This window comes from Rhipicephalus microplus, chromosome 1, assembly GCF_043290135.1.
Source record: "Rhipicephalus microplus isolate Deutch F79 chromosome 1, USDA_Rmic, whole genome shotgun sequence".
NCBI classification, from domain to species: Eukaryota; Metazoa; Arthropoda; class Arachnida; order Ixodida; family Ixodidae; genus Rhipicephalus; species Rhipicephalus microplus.
In genome coordinates this window covers 80,777,621-80,804,538 of record NC_134700.1, presented here as the reverse complement: position 1 = coordinate 80,804,538, position 26,918 = coordinate 80,777,621, and the positions used below count along the sequence as shown (strand labels likewise).

At 46.1% G+C, this 26,918-nt stretch overlaps 2 protein-coding genes across 3 annotated transcripts in view; one reads left to right on the top strand and one right to left on the bottom strand.

Annotated features, from left to right (window-relative positions):
- Positions 1-26,918, bottom strand: part of LOC142782390 (uncharacterized) — a 252,259-nt gene that overhangs the window by 130,974 nt on the left and 94,367 nt on the right. The gene's annotated exons all lie outside the window — the stretch shown is intronic.
- The window catches only part of LOC119178639 (uncharacterized), a 109,585-nt gene continuing 89,329 nt past the window's right edge, over positions 6,663-26,918 (top strand). For both annotated transcript variants that reach the window (XM_075882243.1, XM_037429855.2), the window contains exons 1-2: positions 6,663-7,336; positions 17,984-18,134. In XM_075882243.1, coding sequence (XP_075738358.1) covers positions 7,068-7,336; positions 17,984-18,134 — 420 coding nt within the window. In that variant the 5' untranslated portion in view covers positions 6,663-7,067. The remainder of the gene's footprint in view (positions 7,337-17,983; positions 18,135-26,918) is intronic.

Sequence of the window (26,918 nt, the reverse complement as noted above, 5' to 3'; positions counted from 1 at the left end):
ATTAATAATATAGAAACGCGTCAGTGGCGATGCAGACGATGCCCATGCAGGGTACGTGGCTGCTCCACCCGCTGAAGCAAGCACAAAAACAACCAGTTTCTGAGAGACTTTATTTTGATGCCCGGCCATCAAAGCCTACAGTAAAATCATTCACATAATGCGGGGGACGAGGCACTAGCTCAGTACTCTTCATTCGTCAGAATAATCACAGTGAACTTCAACCAATCCTAAAAGAAAATCAAAATACTTTTGTGAAGACAATATTTACAGATGCTCTAAATATTTCGATCATGGAGTCACTCCTATGATCAGTGCGAACAGTGTTTTAGGAAACCAAGAAACAAACTCTTTCTGCAGTATATATATATGTGCATTGCACGGCAAAATTTGAGATTAAATAGCCTGTGTGGCTGCTGATATATAGTACAGAAGTTTTGGCAGATGCGTCATAAACCATGCTGTGCAGTTTCACAGTAACTGACATACAATAAAGCAGTCACTTATTTCTTCAAGAAAGCGCTACAAAAACGCATTTGCACTTTGTAGTTTGGTTTTGTTGAAAAAAAGAAAAATCGCAATAAAAGGTTCTCGGTTTTTCGGATTCCGTATCTTTGATAGTGGGAAACTATCAATATTCAAACATAGGCTGAGCTCGTTAGGTGAACATGTACATTCCGGCAGTTTGCCGCAGTCCCAAAATGACGAAACTTCCCTCCTGCCAGCTCTCGAACGTTAAGGGCCCCGGAGTTTGCAAGAGTATCCTAGCAGATGACGGCAGAGACAAGGAACAAAAGTGGCTCCGTAATACTGACAGCAGTGTCATGACCACGGCGTGTGAGCACCATGATTCCACCACTAACGCTCGTAATCTTTGCTAAAAATTATGCACACTAGTATCGTCGTCGTGGGACAAGATGCCTCAACTTAGACGGCCGGTCATAATATGCACATCACTGTTGAGTCGGTGCCGATCATGCTGCTACGAAAATACTGGTCGCGACCAGTTAACGTCATCACCGCGCGAGCCACCGCTGATCGGACCACTTACTAGATCCGCAACACGTTGATACACGTGCCACGTGTCATAAACAAGAACGGCAGAATGACCGCTAAGCTCGGGACTATGCCCCATGTGTTTATTGTGCCGAGTTGCTTAACCTTGAAACAAAGCGCAACCAGCAGATGTTGTGTCGAGCAGAGAACATTACATTTTTATGGACTCGGTCGAACTTTGAGAGCTACGCGCAGGCTTTCCGAAATCATTGTTTAAGCTCACAGCAGAACACACGTATCGACGCGGCATTTTCGTTCTCAACGGAATACTCATTCACTGCTTTCTGCCATCACGAATACACAAAACGACAACTGCAGCGCTTTCAAGAAACTGAATGGACCTCGCCAATGTTCATGCCTGGGTGCGCCTTCCCACGTGCAGCCTCTCTGCGTGCTGCCATTGAAACGCAGAAGCAGAAAGGAAGCGGAAGACACGTGTGGAGACGGCTACACCCACTAGAAGATCGCTTTTTTTTTGTCCGGACCCCGAGTTGCAGTGTTTCCAGCGGCCATAAATCCGAGAAATATGTCGGCGAGTTTCAACTTCACGAGGGTTATTGTCCACCTAACTAGTGCACGTATTAAACAATCTGAGTAACCAAGCATTGCGTATCAAAGTAATATGCATTCATTCGAAATGAGGCAAAACATATGTGCGTCGGCAATCGAGCTTTAGCGATATCGATTGTGACGTCCCCGCAAACACGGACTGAACCCCGGTTCTTTCAAGATGTTTTCGCTCATTTCTCAAACCCACGCATAAAAATAAAAGGGAAAAGAAAACCTTCGGTGTAACGAAAGTACCTGGAAAGATTATTTCTACTATTCTCACGGGCTCCCCCGCGCAAACACGAGGACCGGGCGGTGCCTTGTCGTCTACAGACCGTGTGACAGTGTACGGTGGAGATAATCCGCGCGCACCCTTCAGATTTGTGGCATGGGGGAGCAGCAGAGCACCTTTTGTTGGTTCGGGGAATGCGACGCTGCCGCAGTGCCTGTGCCGGGTCCAGTATGACTTTCCGTCAGCCTCCGTGGCTCCAGGGCTCATTACTGCGTTCTGCGCGGATGGCCGCCCGCGGCGGTGAATGACGAAGAAGCGGCGGCTACGGAGAATTTCGCGGGAGACACCGAGCTGCATGGAAACGTTGAGACTTGGTCTGGACATCGGCTCACCAAGTACCGGAAGCATCGGGACCATTGTTCGCCCGTAATTAAAGTGTCTTCGGACGGCTCGCCCATCTCTCTCCCTGAGGCTTTAGTTTGTATATTGTTACTTGCTCGGCTTTGTTTGGGAGAGGGTTTTCTACTGATGTGGGCCACCGGAGCGGCCGTCGAAGACGACATACTCCAACTGACAAGAAAATATGCCGCGTCGATAGTGGCGATTGGTTTGGTGCCCCGGTAGGGAGGAGTCGGGTCCTACAAAAAGGGACTACGAGATGATACGAGGGGGGTCAGAGATACGATGCGAAGGGAGTCAGAGAGATACGATGCGATGAGCTCGAGATGGTAGAGAGACAGAATGGAGAAGAAACATAACGGTGCGAAGAGATAGCGATGAGATGATGACTGGGGCAAGGACGGTACGATGAGGAATGGAAGTTAGGGATAGGAGGCGAGTGAATGGAGCGTTATGAAAGAGGGCTAAGATGGAAATCACTGAGAGGCACGACGTAGGCGACGATGACGAAGACGATGAAGACGCTGACGAATTGGACAGATCAGACTTCGACGCCAAGAACCAACCTTCGGCCCCGATTCGAGCAGCCAACTCCGAGGCCCCAACTACATGGACATTCTGTTAGACGAACTTCATCGCCCTTACTTAAACGATCTTTGCGGGAAGGGATGCGGCATATTGAGACATTGTGCGGTTTTATTAATTAATGTCTTTATCATTTGTGTCGTTGTGTGTTTTTTTATATGCATACCCTTGTATTCTAGCAGTTTCTTTATGTGCCTGCCCTGTGTCGAACGCCACGAGCGTGTAAATCATGTGTTATAATTTTGTGTAGTGGTTGATGTACGCGGGTATACGATGTTTGTAGTTAGTATTAAATTTAATAAATCAGTAAACAGAAATAGGTCGTAGCGTCTCTTACTTCCCGGCCCCAGCACGAATCCCTGTATGTGGAAAGTGATTGAGACACATAGCCAAGAGGGAACCGGATAGACAAGGGGTTGAGTGGTCTTCCCTCTCTTTGGTAATCGGTGGCGTAGCGGGGACGTCTCACGGTAAATGTATTTTTTATATTAAATCTGGAGTGAGATGGTGTTCATTGCACAAATGCTATTGCTATTCATAAACAGCCAAGCGGGTTGCTGTCCTAAACACATCCCCATGAGAACATTTTAAGGGTAATCCCGCAAATGATGTTCTGGAAACATTCTCAGGATGCTGCCAAACGGATGAGGATATTTGTGCCTTTTGAGGACGAGCATAAGATGTCGACTGTTGTCTGGGTTAAGTCGGTGATGGGTTTGGCAACGCGGTGGGGCACCGATTGAGTGGAAAACTAGTGCACATTTAACAGGTACCTGCAGTTTTTACTGCTAGAGTATTCGACGTTCCTGGTAAACCCATGATGCATATGCCCAGAACTACTACGCAAACACACCAGCCCACAAAGTGACGCTTCAAGAAAAGAAAAGAAAAAAAACAACGTAGACACTGCTCGCTGACGGCTTCGCATGACAACGATTCCCGAAAGGCATGGTATAAATGTCAAATTGTCGTACTAATAACAACTTCCATATGCAGGCATAAAATAAAGCGTGGGAAGCGTCACTTTTATTTCTCTAAGACAGCGTTCATCGACCTCCTCTCTCTCCTCCAAGAAGAAAAAAAAGAAAATGTCCAATTTCGGGTGGATTTCTATGTGCAACAGATTTCTATTGCAACGATCGTCGGCCAAGGTTGCTTGGGATGACTGGTGTGGGCCACATTCGTTCTGGCTCAAGTGGAATTGCTGTAGTCCTCTCAGGAACTGCTGTGCAAAGTAGCAGTAAGTCCGGGCAGCATCACTCGATCGTCCAGGTCAGCGGCCACTTCCTATAGGCCTGCCGACATCCTTTAGAACCGGGCAGCGCTGTACCAACGCTGGCTTTTCTGATCTTTGCAGTTTTAAGCTCCACAACACGTGTGCCAGATCATCCTTCAAGATTTTAGGGGCGAAGCTCCTTATGGCGTGGCTTGTGCGTCCCTCGTATGTAACCACCAGTGGCACATACCCGAAATAGCGGTCCTTACGATTTTGACCTCCAAGGTGGTTCCGGTGAGAGATTTCTTCTGTGCGTTGTTGAACAATTAAAGCTAGTGCTCAATGCACATGTTAATGGCTGCTAAGGGGGAAGAGAGACAGGAGCATTCGGCCTTTAGGTAACGCGCACGCTGCGATCCCCATTAGCAGCCATTGGCATGTAAATTGAGCCCTATCTGACAGGGAAAGGTTGCTACGTTATACTCGCCGGGCGTAACCTCCTTGGTTTTCGAAAGGTTTAGCGAGCGTTTGGTCGCAGTGCCATGAATACAGTGAACTAGAATATACCATGAACTCGAGGTGGTTAAAGGTGGGAAGTGGACCCAAAGCGCAGGCCGTAAGAAAGTGTGCGTGTGCCACCTCTCGTTTAGTCCTTGGAATGTCCGCTGGATGGCGGTGCTTCTATATGGGGAATATATGATAAAAAGATGCGAGATGGTGGGACTTGGAGTGTTGAATAGATGAACGAACGGACACACAAACAGATGCATGGATGGACGCATGAACGGACGCAGGGGTGGATGCATGAAAGAACGCAGGGACGGGCGCACAAACAGACGCATGGACGGTCACACAGACGGACGCATGGACGGACGAATGCTTCGCCCCACTCTCCATCATTCACTCCGTGGATATGCTGCCATTTTTTTATTACGGCTTGGTCGCGTGGTATGAGCCTTTCTCCGACTAATCTCATACGTGAACGTGGTGCATAAATGCACCATCGTGCACAGGCGCCGCATTTCAGCGCAAGGCACGTGCTTTGCGCTCACTTAAACCTTATTCTAATGAGTATTTTTTTATATTCTCTCTTCTTGTTTAAAGTGGTGTGTAAGACGTCTGCTACCTCGCGCAAGAGCAAGTCTATGGAACCTCTGCTAAAAACGAATGAATACCAACTGATGTTTGTTTAATGTGCCTACGCCGTACACCCAACAGTGTAGATGCAGATCCTTAATCTTAATTTGTGACTCACACCCAATCTGGGGTATTGGCCTAGGATTGGGCAGCTTAACAACAACAAAAAAAAGAATATATATATATATATATATATATATATATATATATATATATATATATATATATATATATATATATATATATATATATATATATATATATATATATATATATATATATATATATATATATATATATAAAGTACCAGCGAAAATGATAAAACAAATATTTATTTTTTTGTAAAGTAATCTTGAGAAAAAAATGAATGATTTAGTTCCTACTGAAATAACAATAAATTATTGATATCAAAGAGAATTTTTCTGTAGCCTACATTTGTTAACTGAGAACATTTTGTATTGAGGTTATTGAGTGAACCTCCTTGACTGTTCAATGAAATCTTGCATGGCCTCGCACACCTGGCCGTTGCTGTTCTCTTCCTCAGTTATTCTCGAACTTTGGCCCAGAGTCGTCCTTTTCTGTCAATAAAGGTTCAATTAATTCATTCTTTTTGTTATTATTCGCTCTGTCATACTTTGTGTGCTTTAAAATAAGCAAAATGTTGTAAAAAGAAAGTAAACACATATCAAGGAATCGTAGGAGAATAATATATACGTTCACTTAGCAAGCAGATTTAAGAATTTATCCCGCTAACTGTTTTTTTAACGATATCGCATGTATATCAAGCAAATGTAAATACGTCCCGCCAACTGTAGTTTAGTTGTGTCTGAAGCTTCATCAGGCTTTTCTCATTGAAGGATATTCCTCCCAAACAGTGATGGTCTTATTATTTTGATATCCGGCTTTTCAAAACTGCGGGTCTCTACAACAGCTGTGTTGCAGTTTCAAAATTAACCCAAAATTCGCAACTGAGGTATGACTCACACTAGTGCCGTGCTGTTTTATTTCATGTAAAATCATAGAACTGAAATGAACTTTATTTTCAAATATTTTCAAATGAAAAACAGTATTGAGTATAGTCTGGCGCAGTATATACATTTAAAAACACCTCCCACTTGCGATGGAGTTCTACACGTACGCTGCAGTGAATTCACTGCCTCTCTCTCCCTTTTTCTTTTCCTTTCTTAAATATTTCTCTACTCCCCTCCCCAAATTGTAGGGTAGCTAACCGAAAGTCCTCCTGGTTAACCTAGCTTCCTACCTTCTCGCTCTATGTTGTCTACGTCTATGTTGAACAATTGTTTCTCTTTCTCAGAGCAATCAGAACGTACAAAAATTCTCTAAAAATATATTAAAGCCAAAGCGATTACACGTGCAAGTCCGAATCAGTACTAGCAGGCAAACTGCTATTTTAACTGCGCTTAGGCTACACGACACATAGAACAGCTACTTAAGCTAACTTTAGTGATTTCGTCTCTTGCGGTCGGGTAACTCTGAAAATGGCGGTGCGCGTTTCGCGATTTCATAAGCAGCGTCTTGTGGCATGGTTCTGCTAAACATCACATAGTTTCCTACTTGCGCGAGCGTACGATCTCCCATACGCGATGCAGTGGGATGGCCTAAATATTCGAAATTCATCACGCCTAGATACGGCACTAGCGATACTGTGAACAAACATCGAGAGTGCGGCACTCCGCGCCAGTTGCCGCTCTCTCTAGATGCCGGAGACGCACACTGTGAAATCTGAGCTGTGTTCACGACGTGGACCCGACCTGATCATCATTCTGCACCTTACCGCTGTGCCAGGGTAACCAGATGTGTGCGCGTTGCGAGGATCTTGTTTTGGACGATGAGCGATAACAAGGACCGCTGTCGACGATCGTCGGAGTGCCGCACATGATGCGTCAGCTGAAGGTTGGCGACACCTTCGACTCGTTCGTCGAGTGGAAGAGTGCGCTGGAGGAGTTCTGCAAGGCGACCGACCAGGGCTTTAAGGTGTACGCCTCCAAATCGGTCAGGAGCTACAACAAGAAACTCGAGCAGAGCCGGCTCAAGTGCAAGACCAAGCTGCCGGCCGTGGACGAGAAATGGCAGTTCACATACGTCCACTACTGCTGTGTCCTGTCTCGCGGAAAGAGCAAGGCGCGCGACGATCCTAACGGAAAGTGAGTTCCGTGCGTCTCTGTGTCATTTGCACACTTGGTGGAGTATGATGATGGTGACTCCTCTGAGCGGCGTAGGTAGCTTTTCATCGCGTGTGCTTCCTATTGTTGCCCATTTCGTAGCGCGCCGGGATCGCTGCATTCGCTGCCCACTCCTGTACCCGTCTCTCTAGCTGACAACCACTTAGTTTAGTGATGATCAGTAGGCTTTTGATAATTCAAGTAGATTAGTGGTCCTGTTCTACATGGTGATCTAATTCTGCCACGAACAGGCGTAGCATGAAGTGGATTAGGCTTGCGTATGAGCCGCAACTTCAGCGCATTGGTGCATGACGACTGCATTCACAACATACTGACGACACACTATCGCGTCATGCATTAATGCTCTTGAATCTGCACGTTATTTCATTTTAGTTGCACTCTGGTGGTACTGCTTCGAATAGCAAGCAAGTTCACCGTAAAAACAACGAGCACAAAGACATTTGTGAGGTAGCGCTGTTTTAGCTTGCATATAACTTATGCTGACATCACAAAACCAAAAATTGTCACTAACCAGAGCCGCATAAGAAGTTTACCGTTGAACAGTTAGGAATGTTGGACATTCGCAACACCTGTTGGAAATAGCTGGAATCACTTTTGAGCATGCGCTACCAATCGCACAACTCTTCTCCACTCTGTCATAGCAATGCCCACCCCTTTCATATGATTCAGCGTCGTGACGGAGTTAACAACTTAGTGTTGTGTTATGAGAGTGGTCACATTGTCATGATAGAATGCATACTAATAAAAAACTTTGCCTGCCGTTTTGAAATTATAGGGAGCTTGCATGAACGGTTGTGACGCTATGCACTCTGGGTATGCAGCCATTTTTTTGTCAGAAGCGGTTGGGGAGTGCAGCAGCGCAGTCGTGTTTGCGTGCGTTGGCGTAGCTTGCAAGCGTAATTGAGTGCGAGCGCGACGCAAATTTAACTCCAAGAAGTGTCGTGCACGATGTCAGCTTCACTGGAAGACTACACCACAACGCTGTGCCAGAGAGACCTCGAGCGGTACGAAGAACAGACGAGAATTAGCTCCGACTGGACCCATTCACGCTTCGTGCGGGCAACTGTGTAAGTGACGTGGACTTGTGGCCGCGCGTTGTCAGCTCCGATATTTATGAATTTCTCGTTTCGAGGACGAGTTTGATTATCTGGGAGCTGTTGAAGTCCAAAAGCAATCAAGGGCCACAACCTTGTGACAAGTGGCTGGTTGGGGGGGTGGTGGGTGAAGAAATTCGCCGCGACAGTGTGATTATCGTCACTCAAGTAAGAGGTGTTAAATTACTTGATTTTGCCGTAGATGCTAATGTTTGCGTCTGTTCAGGTTAAACTCCCAGTGTGTTAACAAGCCTCCCGTCGGCGTCTTGTTCATAGGCAAGAGTGATGGTGAGGTCCTTGCCGCGCACTGCACATGCATGGCCGAGAACAGTGAAGCCTGCTCGCATCCCACTGCGCTGTTACTCTACGTGGAGTACGATGCATGTGCACGAAAAGAGCGCTCCTCAATTTAACACGTCTTACTTGAGTGATGACGACCACGGTGTCGGCGGCGACTTTCACGGCTGTCGCACCTGGCCACTCTTCACAAAGTTGTGACCCTTGAGAACCATTCTGGGTTTCATCTACTCCCCGGTTTTTAAACTCGTCCTCAGAACGAAAAATTCATGAATATCGAAGCTGTCGACGCACGCCCGCAAGTGCACTTCGATTACACAGTTGCCCGCATGAAGCGTGAATGGGACCACTCGGAGCGAATTCTCGTCTCTTCTTCGTATTGCTCGAAGTCTTTCTAGAACAGCGGTGCGGTGTAGTTTTCCGGTAAGGCTGAGATCGTGCACGACACTTCTTGTAGTCAAATTCCCGGCGCACTCGATCACACCTGCAAGCTACGGCAACGCTCGCAAACACGACTGCTCTGCTCCACTCCTCGGCCGCCTCTGATGAAAAAATAGCTGCCTTCCCAGAGTCCATAGCATCTCCGCCGTTCATGCAAGTTCCCTATTATGTCACACGATGAGCTTCGTTTGCTTTGTAGTCAGGCAGAATAATTACAGCTGCATAAAAAACTTGTTTATGACAGTCAATGGCAAAGCACTATTTGCCAAAAATGGGCACTCAAAAGTATTCATAGTGGAACAGTGCAGAGACAAATCACAAAGAAGAACTGAACAACACCAGCACTCGCTGACAACTGATAGATTTATTCAAGTGAAGCGGAATAGCAAACAAAATAAAGAAGAACGAAACATGTGTGCCGTCTATGCACGTGACAAAAGGCTGCATGTGTAACATCATCAAGTTTTTTCCAAATACGTCAGCTCGCGATATAATAATGCAATCGATGGTGCACTAACTCAGGCCTCACCTTTTTTGCTGACAGTGAAGGCTTCCGCTCTGTCTCTTATGCGAGATTCAGTGTGCCTGAAAACGTTGGTCGTGCTGATGTGTGTGTTAGTGCCCTGTCAATTCCATTACTGGATTGGGAGATGACGTATTTGAAGAAAAAACTTGATGATGTTACATATGTAGTATCTTGTCACATGCGTAGGCTCCGCACTCATGTTTCATTCTTCTTTCTTTTCTTTGCTTTCCTGTTTCGCTTGAATAAAGCAATCAATTGTCAGCCAGTGTTGTTCAGTTCTTTGTGATTCGCCTCTGCACTGTTCCACTATGAATACCAGCCAACGAGCCCAACTCGCCATTTTGCTACTCAAAAGTAATCATGACATACCAGCTTCCTCTGGTAGGTTGTGCCAAATGCACCACTTCAATGCTGTGGAAAGCCACAGTGGGGGCTTTCCATAGAAGGCCACAATGAAGTGGTGGGGGTGGAACTTTATTGCTCAAAAAAAGAAAAGGGGTCCTGAAGAACACTCGGCTAGATGCCAGGTGTAGAGGGTATCTTCCACGTCGGGACAGAGAGCCCGAAGCTCTCCGCCGCCTGGCGGGCCTCCTGGACAGTCCGGTCTGCTAGTGAAGCACTTCTTAGCAGTTTGGCCCACTGTTGCTTGTTCTTGGTGTAAGTGCCACTCGATGCACAACCACAGAGCATATGGTCCAAATCTACACGTTCACAACACTGTTCACACACATGTTGTCAGTCGTAGTCTGGGTCAATATGCTTCATGCGCCAGGGGCTGGGGTATGAGTTAGTCTGGAGCAAGCGTAACGTGACCGACTGGATGCACGTTAATTTTTTATCCAGGAGGGGGAACTCTCACCTGCCTAGATAAAAGTGCTTCGTAATTTTGTTGAAAGTGAATAACTGATCCCTGTACTCTATGTTCAGTGTAGAGGGGTAAGCCGAAGTGACGCGGTCGATGAGTCCTCGCGCCACCTTGTGTGCGGTCTCGTTGAGATTCCGCAGGTTGCCCGCTAAGCAGCCCATGTATGCCCGGAACCATACGATTGAGTGTTCGGTGATGTTATGTTTGCCTAACATTCGCTATGTCGTCTTGTCTATCCCACCTTTTTGCGAAAGCTCTAGTGGCTGCTCTAGAGTCACTGTATATTGTTGTGAAGCTCGAGCCTGTTAGTGCTAGAGCTATCCCTGCTTGTTCAGCTGCATTTGGCCTCTTAATGTAAACAGTGAGTGAGCTGCATGTTCGTCCATGTCTGTCAATTACTACGACCGAGTAGGCGTGCTTTCCTGGTATGTCCGCTGTATCCACGGAAGCTGTCTGGTCGGGAAATCTTGTGGTGTCTGTCGCGAGGGCTCTGTCCTGGCGAGTCTTCTTCCCTGATTGTGGACCGGGTGTACGCTTCTTGGGAAGCGGAGCACTGTAATTGATTTTAACAAGACTTGGGATAACTTCTGTACGTTGTCCCTTTCCGCGATGGTGTGCAAGCCGAGCTTGACAAGAATATCTCTGCCCGCTTTGGTGCTGGAGAGGCGTGCGATCTGTGCTGTGTGCTGGGCCTCGATGGTTTCGGCAAGGGTGCACTCCTAGCTGTAAGAGGAGAGCAGTTGAGGCATTATCTGGGAGCCCCAACGCTGTCTTAAAAGTGCGTCATATGTGTACTTCGAGCTTTTGCCGTTCTACATTTTTCCAGTTGAGCATCGCAGCCACGTATCTTATGTGACAGAGAAGAAGAGCGTGGACCATTCTGGTGGCGTTATCTTCGCCCAGTCCTCTGTGCTGATTCATGATGCGCCGAAACATTTGAAGCGCATTCCCAATTTTGAATGGGATGCTTTCCAGCATCGCCAAGTTGGAGCCATTACTTTGGATGATGAGTCCAAGGATGCGAATTTTGTGGACTCTAGGTATGCGGTTGCCGTCCGAATCACGTAACTCTATGCTTGGAGGGACGGGTCCGCGCCAGCCTTTTAATGGGCGTCCTCATCTGGGAAAATGGTAGACAAGCAGCCCAGATTTTCTGGAAGAGCAGCGAAGTCCCATTGGGGTGAGATGTGCTTTGGCGACTGAGATTGCGTCTTGCATGCGGGATTCTAACTCCGCATCGCTGCCACCGGTGCCCCAAATGGTGATATCGTCTGCGTAAATGGTATGCTTCACATCTGCTATTTCTCCCAGTGCGCAAGAGAGCTTTGCAATAGCCAAATTGAATAATAATGGCAAAAGTATTGAGACTTGTATTGTTCCCTTATCGCCCAGCTCAAAGCTTTTAGAGACTTGCTCGCCTATCCGTAGAGTCGCCGTTCGCTCCTTTAGAAAAGCATTGACGTAGTGATAGAAACGTGTGCCAAGATTGTTTTCAGATGTAGCGGTCACAATGGCTTGATGTCGGATGTTGTCAAAAGCTTGCTCCACGTCGAGACCCAGCAGCGCCTTGGTATCTCTTGTGGGGCGATCCAGCAGACTTTTCTTTATTCTCAGCATGGGGTCTTGCGTTGATAAACCTGGCCTATATCTGATTATAGTGTAGGGGTAGTATTCCTTTTCTTCGACATACTCTGTCAGTCGGTTCAGAATGACATGTTTGGCTAGCTTCCTATGCAGGACGTTAGTGAGATCGGCCTCAGGTTTGATAGCCCCAGCGGCTTTCCTGGTTTTGGGATGAGGACCGTATTTGCATGCTTCCATTCTACAGGTAAACGGCCAGTTTTCCAGGCTTTGTTGATTTGTTCAGTTAAGAAGGTGGCCGAATCATCATCGAAATTTCGGAGAGCCCGATTGGTGACACCATCGGGGCCGGCTGCAGAGTTGCTTTTGAGTTCGTGAATTGCGTCGCGGACTTGACACTGTGTAGTCCGCGTCGAGCTCCGAGTTTGAGGCACCGTCATAGATCATCTGCGGTGAGATACTGGGTTGTCCCAATTTAAGCGGTAGGGAGCGTTTAGCAAGGCCGTCAACAAGTTCTTCGGCAGTGCTATGTTGCGTTGCGCAGTGTACTAATCTGCTGAGCCTGATGTGTTGCACAGATTCGGACTTGGTGCCATTTTCGTCTAGGAGGTGTTTTATGAGCCTCCATCCACTACCTTTTCGTATTTGCCCGTTGAGGGAGCTGCAAACTTCATCCCACTGCTGTCGCAAAAGAACCACACAGTGTTCTTTAATGGTTTGGTTGAGCTCGGCGAACTTTTTTCGCAGTCTTCGATTGAGTTGTTGACCCTTCCACCTGGATAGTATGGAGTGCTTGGCTTCAAGAAGGTTCGCTAGTCGGCTGTCCATTCTCTCCACCTTAACGTCCGTGGTAATCATTCGTTCCGAGGCTGCGATGTCGGCTTTAAGCTGTTTAGTCCAGCTTGCTATCGCATGCTTTGTGGTTTCTCCTGATAAGTTTGATGACTGCATTCGTATTTTGCGAAATTTGTCTCAATCAATTAGTTTGTACTCCCTTTGCCTTTTTCCTGGGAGTTCTGCATCAATTCGGAGAATGTAGTGATCGCTGCCAAGGTCTATGCTTGAGTTACACCAGCCGCATTTCTCAGTGCCCCGAACGAAAGTCAGGTCTGGTGTAGTGTCACGGCATGTGGAAGTACCACACCTAGTTGGAAGTTCCGGGTCTGTGATGAGAGTGAGATATAGATCAGATGCGGTCATGTAAAGACGTTCAGCTTTGCTAGAAGAATATGCGTAGCCCTATGCCTGGTGTGGGGCGTTAAAATCGCCACTTACAATTAGGGGACTATCTTTTGCGATGCTCGCGATCTTGCCGAGCATGCTTCTGAACCCGTGCCTTGTGTCCTTAGGGCTGCTGTACAAATTAGTGAGAAAGATGCTTCGCTTGTTCCCTACGTGGTTGTTAAAAATAATCTCGATCGTGACGTGTTCTAGATAGCAGGCTGTGTGACGGATTTCATGGTGAATGTACCGGATATTCTTGCTAATCAGAATAGCGACGCCTCTGCCTTGTTCGTTTCTGTGGGTTTCGACCTTATAACACATATGGGTAAGTTTTATTGTGAGTGTTTCTTGCAGTAAAATTACGTGTTGTTTCTCGGTTTCTGATCTTATCATCTGTAGGAGGACCGCCTTTTTTGGGGCGATCCCCCTGCAGTTCCATTGCCAGATGCGGAAATTTCGTGTCCTATTTGTCACTGCCATGTTGACTGACCATCATAGCCTTCTTCGCTTGCAGCAAAAGTGACTTGCAGAAGGCCATGCAAACCAATGTGCTGTGACCTCATCGTCTCCATGGCTGGTACTACCATGTTGTTCATATACAATTCCATTTTTTGAACTCGCGTGTTTAACATGTCCATTTTCTCATTCATTCGCATCATGCTCTCGTTCATCAGTCTCATATTCTTGCTCATGGCGTCCATAGCGTCCTTGACGTCTGATCGCACGACCATTCGCGGTTGCGTTACAGCTCGCTTCTTTGAAGTGGGGGATTCTTCGCGGCGTTCTCCCTGTTTCGCTCAAGTGTTAGGGGTGTTTCAATATTGGTTGGTGGTTTGGGAGTGCTCGTTAGCGTACTGCTGTTTGCTTTACGTGCTTCTGATAACTCGTGGATTAGCTTGGTATAGGCTACTTTAAATTCTCCCAACTCCTGTTCCAACATAGCTATCGGTTCTTTATCAGTGTTGCAGAACTCACGGTTTTTCTTTGGCGTAGTCGTCGTGGCACCTCTGACTTTACCCGCCCACGTGCCTTCTCCTCTGTTGTTCTTTCCTGCGAAACGCACCTGTGATCCTGAGCGACTCCTGCTTGTGGTCGATGCCCTCGCAGGTGTGCGGCTCCGCGATTGAGAGCGGGAGTGGCTGCGTGTATGTTCAAGCCACCCACTTTTGTATGTTCAAGCCACCCTTCGGGCGAAACACTGTCTTGATGTTGTCTTCCGGTAAAGATGGCATGCGTGACACATGATTCATGATGTTAGGAGGCGTCCGAAGGGAGCTCACCTGTCCGCTGCTTGGATGATTTTCTTGCTGCATAAGTGTCGCAGTTGTTTCGGCACGTTCCGTCTTCTTCGTTTTCCGGCTGCTCACCACTTTCCAACCTGTGTTGTCCGCGGCGAAACCTGCGTCTTCGCATGTTGTGATCTCTTGTTCATCAGATCTGGATAAAGCACCCAGCGTTACTTGTAGATCCTCCGCCGAGCTGTCCATTTCGCCGGTAGTAGACGCCATTCGCGTCTCCACCTCGCGCAAAGGGCGGGTATGCGCCCTGCCGATCTGGCCCATTAGGGGCGAGGCCTAGCTTTCTGCCAACGTGACACGAACAGGAAAGCCCGGATAAAATGCGTAAATGTGGACCCACCGGGGTGAATTTGGCGTCCGGGTGATCCTGGCAACTTCAGACACTCGCTCACACTCTTCTTAGACTGATCAAAAAGGCATAATCAACCAAAAACATTTGAAATGCGGCAGACAGTTAGCGACGCGGTTTGTCGTGTCGACGGCCGTCCGCGTCTCCCGCCACAATAGAGTAGTTGTAATGTAATCTAGCTACCCACTGCTTAGCATGATGGAATCCATTAAATCTCGCTCAGATGTTACTCTGTATCTTGACTGTATGAAACTGGCTTTTTAGCAGGATCCTAAATTTATTTCGCAGTTGACCCGAGGTTATTTAACTGTGCACATGTGCAACCACCACACTACTATCATGCTTGAATCAAAATCATCTGTTTTCCATGAAGCACATTTAGTCACGATTGTTGCTATAAATGAACAGATTTAAAATCTTTGTCTGGTGTTTTTAAGAACTTGTATTTTTGAAGTGGGGTACTTGTAGTGAGATTGGACATAGGTGTCAGTACTGCCACGTTGGGGTGGGTGAGCGACCGGGGTGCGGAAAGAAATGTATACAGTGGCGCTTTGCTGTAGGCGGTTTGAGTTACATTGATTGCAGCTTTATGATGATGTATGTGACCTGCATTCCCACATTACTGTACAAAGCTGGGGTAACATTCTTATTATGTGCTAGAGAAGTGTAATCTGCAATTGGCCGCTGGGCATCGGTCGCAGCCCTGTTTTGCATGATGATAGATTTTTTCTTGCTTTATTTTGGTGTGTTTAACATGTGTCCTGTATATACTACAATAGTAATGCATTTTCAAGACAATGGAGTATTTACTTCTTGATCTGCAAAAAAGGAAGTGTTCATTTCTGCATGACTAGATGAAGAAACGCAGCCTTACTTTTGACTCTGCTTTTCTGTTTGCACGAGTACTTGTGCCACTAACAAAATGCATAACTTGAAGTATTTTAATCGCTAAACGGCTTTTGCAGATATTCATGTGTTACAAGATCACAAGGATTTGGAAATCATTAAAGGGACTGACAACTGATTTTTTCGACGCAGCTTTTTCTGGGGCGACAGAAAGCTTACCGTTCGTAGTGTTCGTATCTGCAGTAGTTAAACTCAAAAGCATGTAGTCATTTTATAAGCAGTATTTTTGATCTGAAAGGCTCTGAACACCGATGAGTTCTTTCATTCAGCAATGCTAAAAATTGATGGCGATGCTGGTAGCCTTCCTGGCGACTTGTGCATGCTGTCATTGTTCTGCTTACACAGGAGTTCCTCTAATTATGCTTAACCATGTTTATTCTGAGCTTTACAACTATATTTGAAAATAACAAGCCGTTACAATGAGACCCTGTCGCTTTATACAGCTTCTCTGTAATTGTGCCGCGTTGCGTGCACCTGGCCCCGTCGCGGTGGTCTAGTGGTTAAGATACTCTGCTGCTAACCCGCAGGTCGCGGTATCGAATCCCGGCTGTGGCGGCTGCATTTACGATGGAGGCGGAATTGTTGTGAGCCCATGTGCTCAGGTTTGGGTGCACGTCAAGCACCCCAGGTGGTCGAAATTTCCGGAGCCCTCCACTACGGCGTCTCTCATAATCATATGGTGGTTTTAGGACATTAAATGCCACATATCAATCAAATCAATCGTGCGCCTGCACCCCAAGTTGTTGCGCCTGTGTTGTGGATGGCTTGTCCCGTCGTCGTTACTCTCTCGACACTGAAGCCAGGCCAAGTCACTGAAAACGTCACTGCGCATATGCGCTTCTGTGCTGACCAGCAGTACACATCATTTCGGAGACAAATTGTAGGGAGGAAAATCACATCACTCCAAAACCTTAGTGACCTGGAAACTGCGTGCACGATTTTATGAGCATGCAGGAAAGTTGCTCAAGACACGCTGATGAGCATGAAATCATCAATTCATGCGTAGGCAGGGCCATTTAATAACGTTCATTTTTATGTACATTTTTATGGAGTAAAATTTTTTTCTGTAAAAAAGCAAACAATATTTTAATACTGACAGAAAAATTGTTGATCCTGTACACTAGTTTACGGTCGCATGACAGGGTACCTTGGATAATTGAAGTTTCTGCCGCCAGGCAGCGCCACAGGCTATTTTCATGATTTTCAACGAAGAAATAAAGGTGTAACTCCACTTTTCATGAGAAAAAAAGGGTTGGTTTGAGTCATTATGAGGGATAGTCTTTGCATCCGTGCAGTCATCTCACTTCATGTTTTGGGCTGTTGCCTGCTGTGGGACATCAATGTGGCATGTTCTGCGCACGCCGCATGTTGGCAACTCTGCCAGAATGATGGGAGAAACCTTTGCATGAGCCTACTGATGGCATTTGTGGTATATCACAGACACTGCTTTAGTGACGTCAGTGTGAGCCACCCATCAGTATTTTTCAAGCACGGCTCCAAGAATTCTGATTTCACCGTAGTACACAAGTGTTAGTAGTAATTTTTAAGTCTTGTATTTCTCTTATATATAAGCTACTCTATGTGTTGCAAATTGTCCACATCATTGTTTCATGCACATTTGAAGCTCTTACTAAAGTTGAAACTGATGGGAGAAACTTCTGCATGGACGTACTGATGGTATTCAGTACGCACAAGTTGAAACTATTATTGGAAAAAGAATTACCGCAACACATGAAGATATTTGGACGGTTCATTACTGCATCATGAAGTGTGCGCTGCTGTTTCCAGATACATCATCCAGTATATGGTTGGTCTTGTGTAACCTTACTGGAATTGGTGGGCGATAGCTACGTTGCCATTGGATGTAGTGGTACTCTAGAAAGCTTAGGGCTTTGATAGTGATCCCACTTCAAGCACTCACAGTGAGGTGCTCTTGGTTTTATGATTAAATTCAAAGCACCTTGGAAGCTCACTTATAAAAAAAAATTGTAGAAAATGTATCATTAATAGCATTCTGTGTGTTGCAGGATAGCATACAAGAAGTGCAATGCAGCTGTCGGTATCAAGTATGACAAGCAGTCGGACAAGCTGGTGCTCATCAAGGTTAACTTGGAGCACGATCACACGGACCCAGTTCCCGACACCAATGCAGTCGACAGCACCAACGACCTTTCACAGGTACATTCGGTACCATGTCCCGTCAGAGGAAATGCACGCTTATAGGCTCTATTTGCATGCCATGCAGCTGACCATATAAGAACTTGATGGGCGCATATGCTTTTCCTATAATAGCGCAAATAGAGAATCATCAGCTGTCGTTGGCATTGCCATGCTTCACTTCCCAGTGCATGTGACAGGGGCCGTTGTAAACTCTCCTGGGGTGCCTACTCCAATACAGTGGTCACTATATCTAAAGGAAAATTTTGTAGTGCAAAGTAACACAAACACAGACCATATGGTGTAGTAGCGCAAATTCACGGGGACAAAAAGGACAAGAAAACACGACACTCGCTACACTCGCAACTAATTTTTATTTCAGAAGCAGCACTTCATATATAACCCAAAACCCTAGCGACACAGAAAAGAACTACGAACACTGAATCATCGCCAACAGAAGCTTTTGCGCAGACTCAAGCGATAGTATACGGCAGTTACGCTTAGACACTTTAAGATGACATAACTAAAACAGCCCTGGGTAACATCAAATAAAAAAAACCAAAAAATTTGCGGGAATTCACACGTGTTTGAAACTAAATTTTTGAAACGACAAAAAGGAGAGTATGACACATGCAAACGCTGATCTCAATTAAGTCCTTCGAGGTAGCTGGCTTCTCGGTAGCTGTCCCCGTGAATTTGCGCTACTACACCATATGGTTAAATGATGTCTCACCAACTAGCCCAGCTCTCAACCCTACTGAACACACACACAGAGCGTGGAAGCGGTGATGTTTATTTGTCTGTCTGTTGCTTCGCACTAGAGACTTTTCCTTTAGAAGTCATGAACCGACTAGCCCAAGAAAATCTTTTGCTTAGCCACTTCACCATGATTGACCATTTTGCGAAGTGGAAAAGTAGCCACTACACACGGATGCCTACATAGCTTCAGGTTTTGTTTCTGCTGATGATGATCGATTGTAGCTAATCTCTTCGTAATGGGCTAGCTGCTTTCAACCATCCGCATGTGGTGCACTTGGCGCGATGGCTAACGTGATCGTACATTTCCGTTACACTATAATGGGCGTCTTTATTTGGTATTTTTTAGACAATGCAAATTTTTTACATGATATCTACAATAATCGAGGTTCTCCTGCCATTTTCATATATGAACTCTGCGATGAAGGGGGAAGTACTTTGCTTTAGTGAGATTGAAGGAAACAATTAACAAAAACTCATTAGTTAACTATTTCAATATTGCCTTGAGGACAGTTGTTTATATTGCCATGTGGGTTTATTGTCTCATTGTATGTATTCAATTTACACTCACAAAAGCTGCTAGCAATGTTCTGCACACGCGGTGTTGCAATGTTCAGGAAGCCTCACGAATGTCTGAGGTTATTCTGTTAAGATTACATGCAGTACACAAATAGCCAGGTTTATTTGTGGAGCTTTCACAAGCGCCAGCAATAATGCTAGAAACTTGGATGCCGCTTGAGTGAATGTCAGCGCTCTGTACTGCAAATCAGATTATAGACGGCCGACGATCTGTTCGCCAATGTCAGTGTGCAGCGGGCATCGCTTGCTGCAATTCGTTCTTCCATATACAGGCCACAATTTCATCTTGGACATGCCGACTTCTTTCTTCACAACTCGTCAAGTTGTGGAGCGTCACAATTTATGACACACCCGTTTTTTGAGAGGTCGCAAGAGTAGCATGTAACTTGGGATATTCATCATCGAATTTTAAAGCCGACACCACAAATGACCTCACCTGGTGCGCAGGAAATGTGACTGCTCTGTTGCATCATATCGACACTACTTGTGATGAGGAAGGGTGGAAAGTTGAAACATGTTAAAATAGAATTTGGTCAGGAGATATGGCCAGTCACCTGCAATACTGAAGGGTGGTTTCGTGCTTATCTCAGTCTGTGGTAAGCTATAAGCAGACACAGCGAACTGTAAGCTTGTCTGGAAGAAGCGTTGCAGTGACTATCACCAAGTTTTATGCTGTACACAGAAAGAAAAGGTAGATATTATGTTTTTTTTAGCGCAGTAGAAATAAACAGAAAAGCATGAAAAATTACATTTGAAGGCAAGGCGATCTGCCAGTGCTAGGGACATGGCACTTTCCACAACAAGACACTGCTGTGATGTGTCTTCATTCAAACTTCGTTACTTCCTTGTTATGGGAAGTTTCAGCATCGTTATTCTATCATCATGGTGCCATCACACATCATGTCATCATGTCACACCTCCATTACCACTGGAAAGTTTTGCCATCAGCACTGCAACCAATTAGTGGTGCTCATTACACAGTTGGACATCTTGATAGTGTTGATTATGAGTGGCAAAGCACCTCAGGGTCTAGGCTTGTGCATTGTCTGGCACAGCACATGCAAGGTGCCCACTATTTGCCGCATCGATGAAGAATAATAAGCATGTTAGCACATGTAGAGTGTAATAGAACAGGGGAGTGCTTAGAACGGCCATGGCACCAACGCATCAAAAGTGAAGCTCATACAGGGTCAACCTGGTCGTGGCGCTCGGGGTTGTAGTCTGCAATGTGTTGTCGTTTCAAGAGTTGTGTGCGACTCCACCAAAGTAGTTCGGGGGTAGAATGCCCGTTTCCCACTCAAAAGGCCTGGGTTGGAATCGTAGCTGTAGATGGTAGATTTTTATTTTTAGTGTCACTTGTTACAGTTGTATTAGTTTGCCTTTGTTTCTTAAAATTAGCTTCATTAGTTATATATTGTTTCAAAAAGTAACGCTATTTGTAGAGCAAAAAAATAAATTTGACAGCAAGCATATTTACTGGCGAGTGCAAATATCGGTTTCCATCATTTATTTTTACTTTGGTCAGCTATGAGTAGAGCGTGATTTTTTTTCGTTATTTATTATTTAAGGTATAGGTTTGCAATATCAGTTATACAAGAATGGTACATTTGTATCCACAATCTCAACATGTTCACCTGTTTTCCAGCGCCTCAATATCGCTTTATGGAAGTTACCATCCAAATATCTTTTTCGTCAGTGTCAGGAGGAACACTGGAAGATCAGACAGAACATTGCCGTTTTTGCAGTATTCAAATTTCACGGTTGTCTGCTGACTTAAGGTCGTTTACTTTCGGTTTTTCTTTTGAAGCGAGCCAGCAGCTGATGATTGAAAGCAGCATATCGAGCACACACCTGCCAAGTCTCGTATTCGCTGAAATCTCGGAGGCCATATTTTATATTTTTGTTGAATCCCATACGGTGCTGCAAGTAATTATGCTTGTTGTCAAATGTCTTTTTCTTATTTTGCGTCACTTTTTGTGGCAACACGTACAACTGAAGCTAGATCTAAAAAACAAAGGCAAAACAACACAGCTCTACTACTGATACTGAGAATAAAAATAAGCCATCAACAGCTGCGGTGCGAACCTAGGCCTTTTGGGTGGGAAGCGGGCATTTCGCCCCCAAACCACTTTGGTGGAGCTGCACGCAACTCACAAAACAATGACTCATTGCACACTACCGACCCCAGTGCCACAAGCAAATTGACCCTGTTTGGGCTTAACTTTTCAAAGCTGGTTACAGGCAGCATTTTTTGGTATGGCACGAGCCAATAAAGACGAAAGTGTACAGAAGGGACACAGACGTTCTGGGCACTCTCCTGTTCTATTACACTCTAGTGCATGGAAAGCACCCGATGACAATGAGGCAGTCATCACGGTACAGGAGCACAGGCAAGGTACCCACTATATCCCATGAAACATGTGGGGGTGCTGACACCCCCCCTGTAAAGTTGTCTGCGCCGCGTGGCGCACGTGTCTCGCCCCAGGGCGTTATTTCGGTGGTGACCACCACCGGGCGATAGATGGCGTTGTGTTCGCTCTGAGTACCACTGTTGGTAGAGTGGCAGCGCCGGTGGTGGCCCCTGGCGGAAGGCGGGCCTTGGTGGTGGGCGAGCGTTGAGCGAGCCTCTTCTGCGCGTGGCGGCTGCCGCGAACGGTTGTCTGTAGCGCGGGTCTCCGGTGCTCGGCACCGCGGGCTTCGCGCCGGGGTCCCGCGCGTAAGGTCAGGCGTTGGCGACGCCGCCTTGGGTATGTGCTAGTGTGTTGGGTGTGTTAGTGTGGGTTTATCATGTTATTGTGTGTTTAGTGTGTCCCTGCGTTATGTTTGTATGGTAGCGTGTTGAAATTGGTGTATCATTCGGCGGACGATATCGTCGTCTAAATTAGTTAATAAATGTATGCATGTTGCGGGCTTTGTTCCGACCGTGTTCACTGTGTCCGTTCACTCCAAGAGCGTGGCGTGTCGAGGCGCTCGTTCGCCTCGCCGGGACCCCACAAACACAAGAAAAGCTAAAAAACTTCTAGTAAATGTCCAAGAAGGTTAGTCCAAAGGTATACAGTGAAACCTCGTTAAACCATACCCGTCTAAACAGTAGTTTCGTTTTAAAAGTAGTGAAGTCAAATCCCCGACTCAGCGGCCATTGAACATAATGCATTTTGTATCCGCATAAGCCGTGCCAGCTTATCGCGCATGTATCGGTTAATAAGTAGTTTTTCCAATTTTCGTTGCGCACTCGCCGTGGCATGTCGTCTCCCACTGGGCGTCCCGACAGAACAGCAAGCCCCAGAGATCGAAACACGCCTCGCTTGTTTGTGTTGATGATGATGGCGGCTGTGTTGGTGAGCGCCATCTCTTGGATTTTTCTGCAACAAGAAGCACTCGGCCAGCTAGGCTTCTGGTGTTGTCCACGCGATGGCGCTTTGCACAAATATGCAAAGTTTTGGAAGAGCAGCGAAAGTGGGAAGGAGACAAGATGAGCAACTACAGGAAAGTTTTTATTCAGAAAGGCAAATAGAAATTGCTACAAAACAAATTGGGAAAGTAATCACTGAGGATAATAAAACTGTGTGGACATACACAAATCTAATTAGACTGTTTGGGCTAGAGCTTGCTAAGGCACGTGACAAGTCACCCCGGAAAAGAAGACCCTAGCACAAGAGTTGGTGGGATGAGGAAGTTAAGAGAGCCATAGCAAAACGCCAGGAAGCCTCTAGGGAACACCGGCATGCTAAGCAACGGGGTGAACTGACAGATGATGTTGAAAGAAAATGGGAAATCTTTCTAAGCTCTAGAAGAGAAGCAACTTTCCTGATCGATGAAAAGATTAAAAGAAAGGGTGCTCAGTGGCTGGCAGAAGTACATAAAAAAGACAGAAAGGCAGTTGCGAGATTTTGGAACCATCTAAACTCCCTAAGAAACGAAAAAAACCTAGAGCAGAGGTTTATAACTACAGCTCAAGGTGCTAGGCTAGAAGGGGACGAAGCTATGGAATATATAAGAACAAGGGTGACAGAAAAATTTCAACAAAGAAGTGCTTTATGCACCACAATAGACAGGGATGGATCAAATGGCAAAATGGCTCCATTTTCACAACGAGAGTGGGAAAGGGCTGAGAAGAGGGTTGCAAGTAGTACATCAACAGGCCAAGATGGCATCCCAATTATGCTGATAAAGACATTGGGTCCGAAGTCTAAGCAGGCTTTGAGAGAGGCAGTGAGCAAGATAATAATCGATGGTGAAGTCCCTGATAGATGGAAACTTAGCAGGATGAGCATGATCTATAAAGGAAAGGGGGACAAAGCTGACAAACAACTACCGTCCTATAACAGTGACATCAGTGGTCTACAGGCTGGCGATGCAGATTATAAAGGAAAGACTGCAGGCATGGATAGACGATGAGGGGGTGCTGGGGGAACTACAGAATGGGTTTCGGAAACACAGGAGGTTGCAGGACTTGTTCTCACTGACGCAGTGCATCGAAATAGCAGAAAAGGAACTCAGGACCCTGTGGCTAGCATTTTTGGATATCAAGGGAGCGTACGATAGCGTGGTTCAAGAGGACTTGTGGGGAATACTAGACACACTGGGTGTGGAAGATGGAGTCACTAATATTTTAAAGGAAATCTATAAAAGTAACAAGGTGGTTATAAAGTGGGAAAAAGAGGTATCCAAGCCCACAGAGGTGAAACGGGGACTTAGGCAGGGGTGTTCACTGTCACTCTTCTTATTCATGATGTACTTACAAGGATAAGGATTAGCGGCCAAGTTAGAGGGAAATGGACTTGGCTTCAACCTCACTTTAGTCAAACAAGGAAAACTTATTGATGAGGCACTGCGAGCAATAATGTATGCAGATGATATAGTGCTAATGGCCGACAACAAGGAAGATTTGCAGAGATTGATGGACATCTGCGGTAATGAGGGAAATTGGTTAGATTTTAGATTCGGTAAGGAAAAATCAGCAGTCATGATTTTTAATGATAACGAAGGTAGTGAGCTTAGAATACAGGAGGTCACGCTAGAGATAACAGATAAATTCAAATATCTGGGCGTATGGGTAAGCAATGGGACCGAGTACCTAAGAGAACACGAAATATACGTGACGGCTAAAGGTAACAGGAATGCAGCAGTGGTGAAAAATAGGGCACTGTGGAATTACGATAGGTATGACGTTGTAAGAGGAATATGGAAAGGGGTCATGGTTCCTGGGCTGACGTTCGGCAATGCGGTTTTGTGCATGAGATCAGAAGTTCAAGCAAGATTAGAAATTAAGCAACGTGGTATAGGTAGGCTTGCTTTAGGAGCTCACGGGAATACACCAAATCAGGGAGTACAAGGTGATATGGCATGGACATCATTTGAGGGCAGGGAAGCTAGCAGCAAGATAAAATTTTAAAAGCGTTTGAGAGAAATGGGAGAGCAGCATTGGGCTAGGAAGGTTTTCAGCTACTTGTACATGAAAAATGGCGATACAAAATGGAGGAAGCGAACCAGGAAATTGACTGGTAAATACTTAGAAAACAGCAGGTGGCCAAACCAAAAAGAACTATCGGTTAAGAAGAAAGTGAATGAAACGGAGACTGACATGTGGAGAATTGGCATGATTAAGAAGTCCGCACTAGAGATCTATCGAACTTTTAAGCAGCAAATTGCCAAGGAAAGGATCTATGATAAGACTCGGGGTAGTGCTCTACAATTTTAGGCCAGGACGGGAGTATTGCGAACCAAGACATATCGGGCCAAATACGAAGGGGTAGACACTGTATGCAGTGCGTGTGGAGAGGAAGAAGAAAGTGCCGAACATTTGATAATGTTCTCTAAAGAGCTTCACGCTATAGTTCAGGATGATGGCGCAGAGTTTTTCAAAGCACTGGGGTTTAGGGACAGGGAGCGCAAAATAGACTTTAAGCGGGTAGAAGGACGTTATCTGATTGGTGGCTAAAGTCAGGGCACGAGTGAAAATTAAACCCTTCACTGCAAAGTACGAATCTTCAACCTCACTATACAAAGGAAAAAAAAAAAATCTAATGGTTAGTTTACTAAGTATTATGGCTAGGTGGCTTTAGCTGCCGCCCGATCTAAAGGGTACAACCACATCCATCCATCCATCCATCCATCCATCCATCCAAACACGGTGTGTGCTTGCTTTGCTTTCTTTGTGCCTTTGGCGCCATGCATAGGTGTTCTATGGTACATCCTTGTCGTACAGCTCTCGCGTCGTTTTTCATGTGTTGTGTATGTGTGCTTGTGCTGCTTCGTACTTGCATCATGCCGAAGCTGGGACAAAACCATCGAGTGCTGAAAATAGAGGAGAAATGGGACATAATTCGGGCTATTGAAAGTGGCACGAAAAAATGGGCGCTGGCACGCGAAAAGGACCTGCCGTTAACCACGGTGTGGGGAATTTAGAATTCGAGAGAGAAGTGTCTTGGCAGTGCTGCTGCAACTGCGGAAGGGTGCCAACTGCGTGGTTCGGCATTTTCGGATGTAGAGGAGGCGGTGGGGAAGTGACTAAAAGCTGCACGGTGAAAAAATCTGCTTATGAGCGGACCCCTGCTCGTGGAGAAGGCCCTGGTTTTTGCCTCGCAGCTCAACCATGACAACTTCGTGTGCAGCAATGACTGGCTGGCCAGTTTTAAGGCGAGGTACGGCATTACCACGAGGACTGTTTCCGGAGAAGGTGCTGCTGCTGACGTGGATGGCGCGGAGCAGTGACAAAATGGTCAGCTGAAGAACATCTTGGAAGACTACACACCTGATGACATCTTTAATATGGATGAATCGGCGCTATTCTTAAAGCTGCTACCAGACAAAACGCTCGCGTTCAAAGGTGAGACGTGCACCGGCGGCAAGCATGCAAAAGACAGAATATCAGTGGTGTTTTGCGTAAACATGACTGGAACCGACAAAACTCCGCTCCTCCTGATTGGAAAGTCGGCGAAGCCTAGATATTTCAAAGGCGCCTGGTTGCCATCAGGGGTCATCTATAGCAGCAACACCAAAGCATGGATGACGGCAAAACTCTTTGAGGAGTATGTGCGCCTCATCGATCGTCGTTTTGCGGCTAAGAACAGAAGAGTTGTTATTATTTTAGACAACGCTTCGGTGCACGTCGCCCTGGACAACCTGACGGCTGTGAAGTTGGCGTTTCTGTCGCCAAACACAACAGCGATTGCCCAGCCCTTGGACCAAGGCGTCATTCGAGCTGTAAAACAGCTCTACAAGAAGAATCTGCTGCGCAGCGTCTCTCATAATCAAGTAGTGGTTTTGGGACGTTAAACCCCACAAATCAATCAATCAGAATCTGCTGCGCAGATTTCTTCTCGCCATTGAATGTGGCAAATTATTCTCCATCGACCTGATTGGCGCGATTCATCTGCTCGAATACTCGTGGCGGCAGGTTGAAGCAACGACAGTTCGAAATTGCTTCAAGCGTGCTGGCTTCAGTGTATGTGCGGGTGACGCAGATGA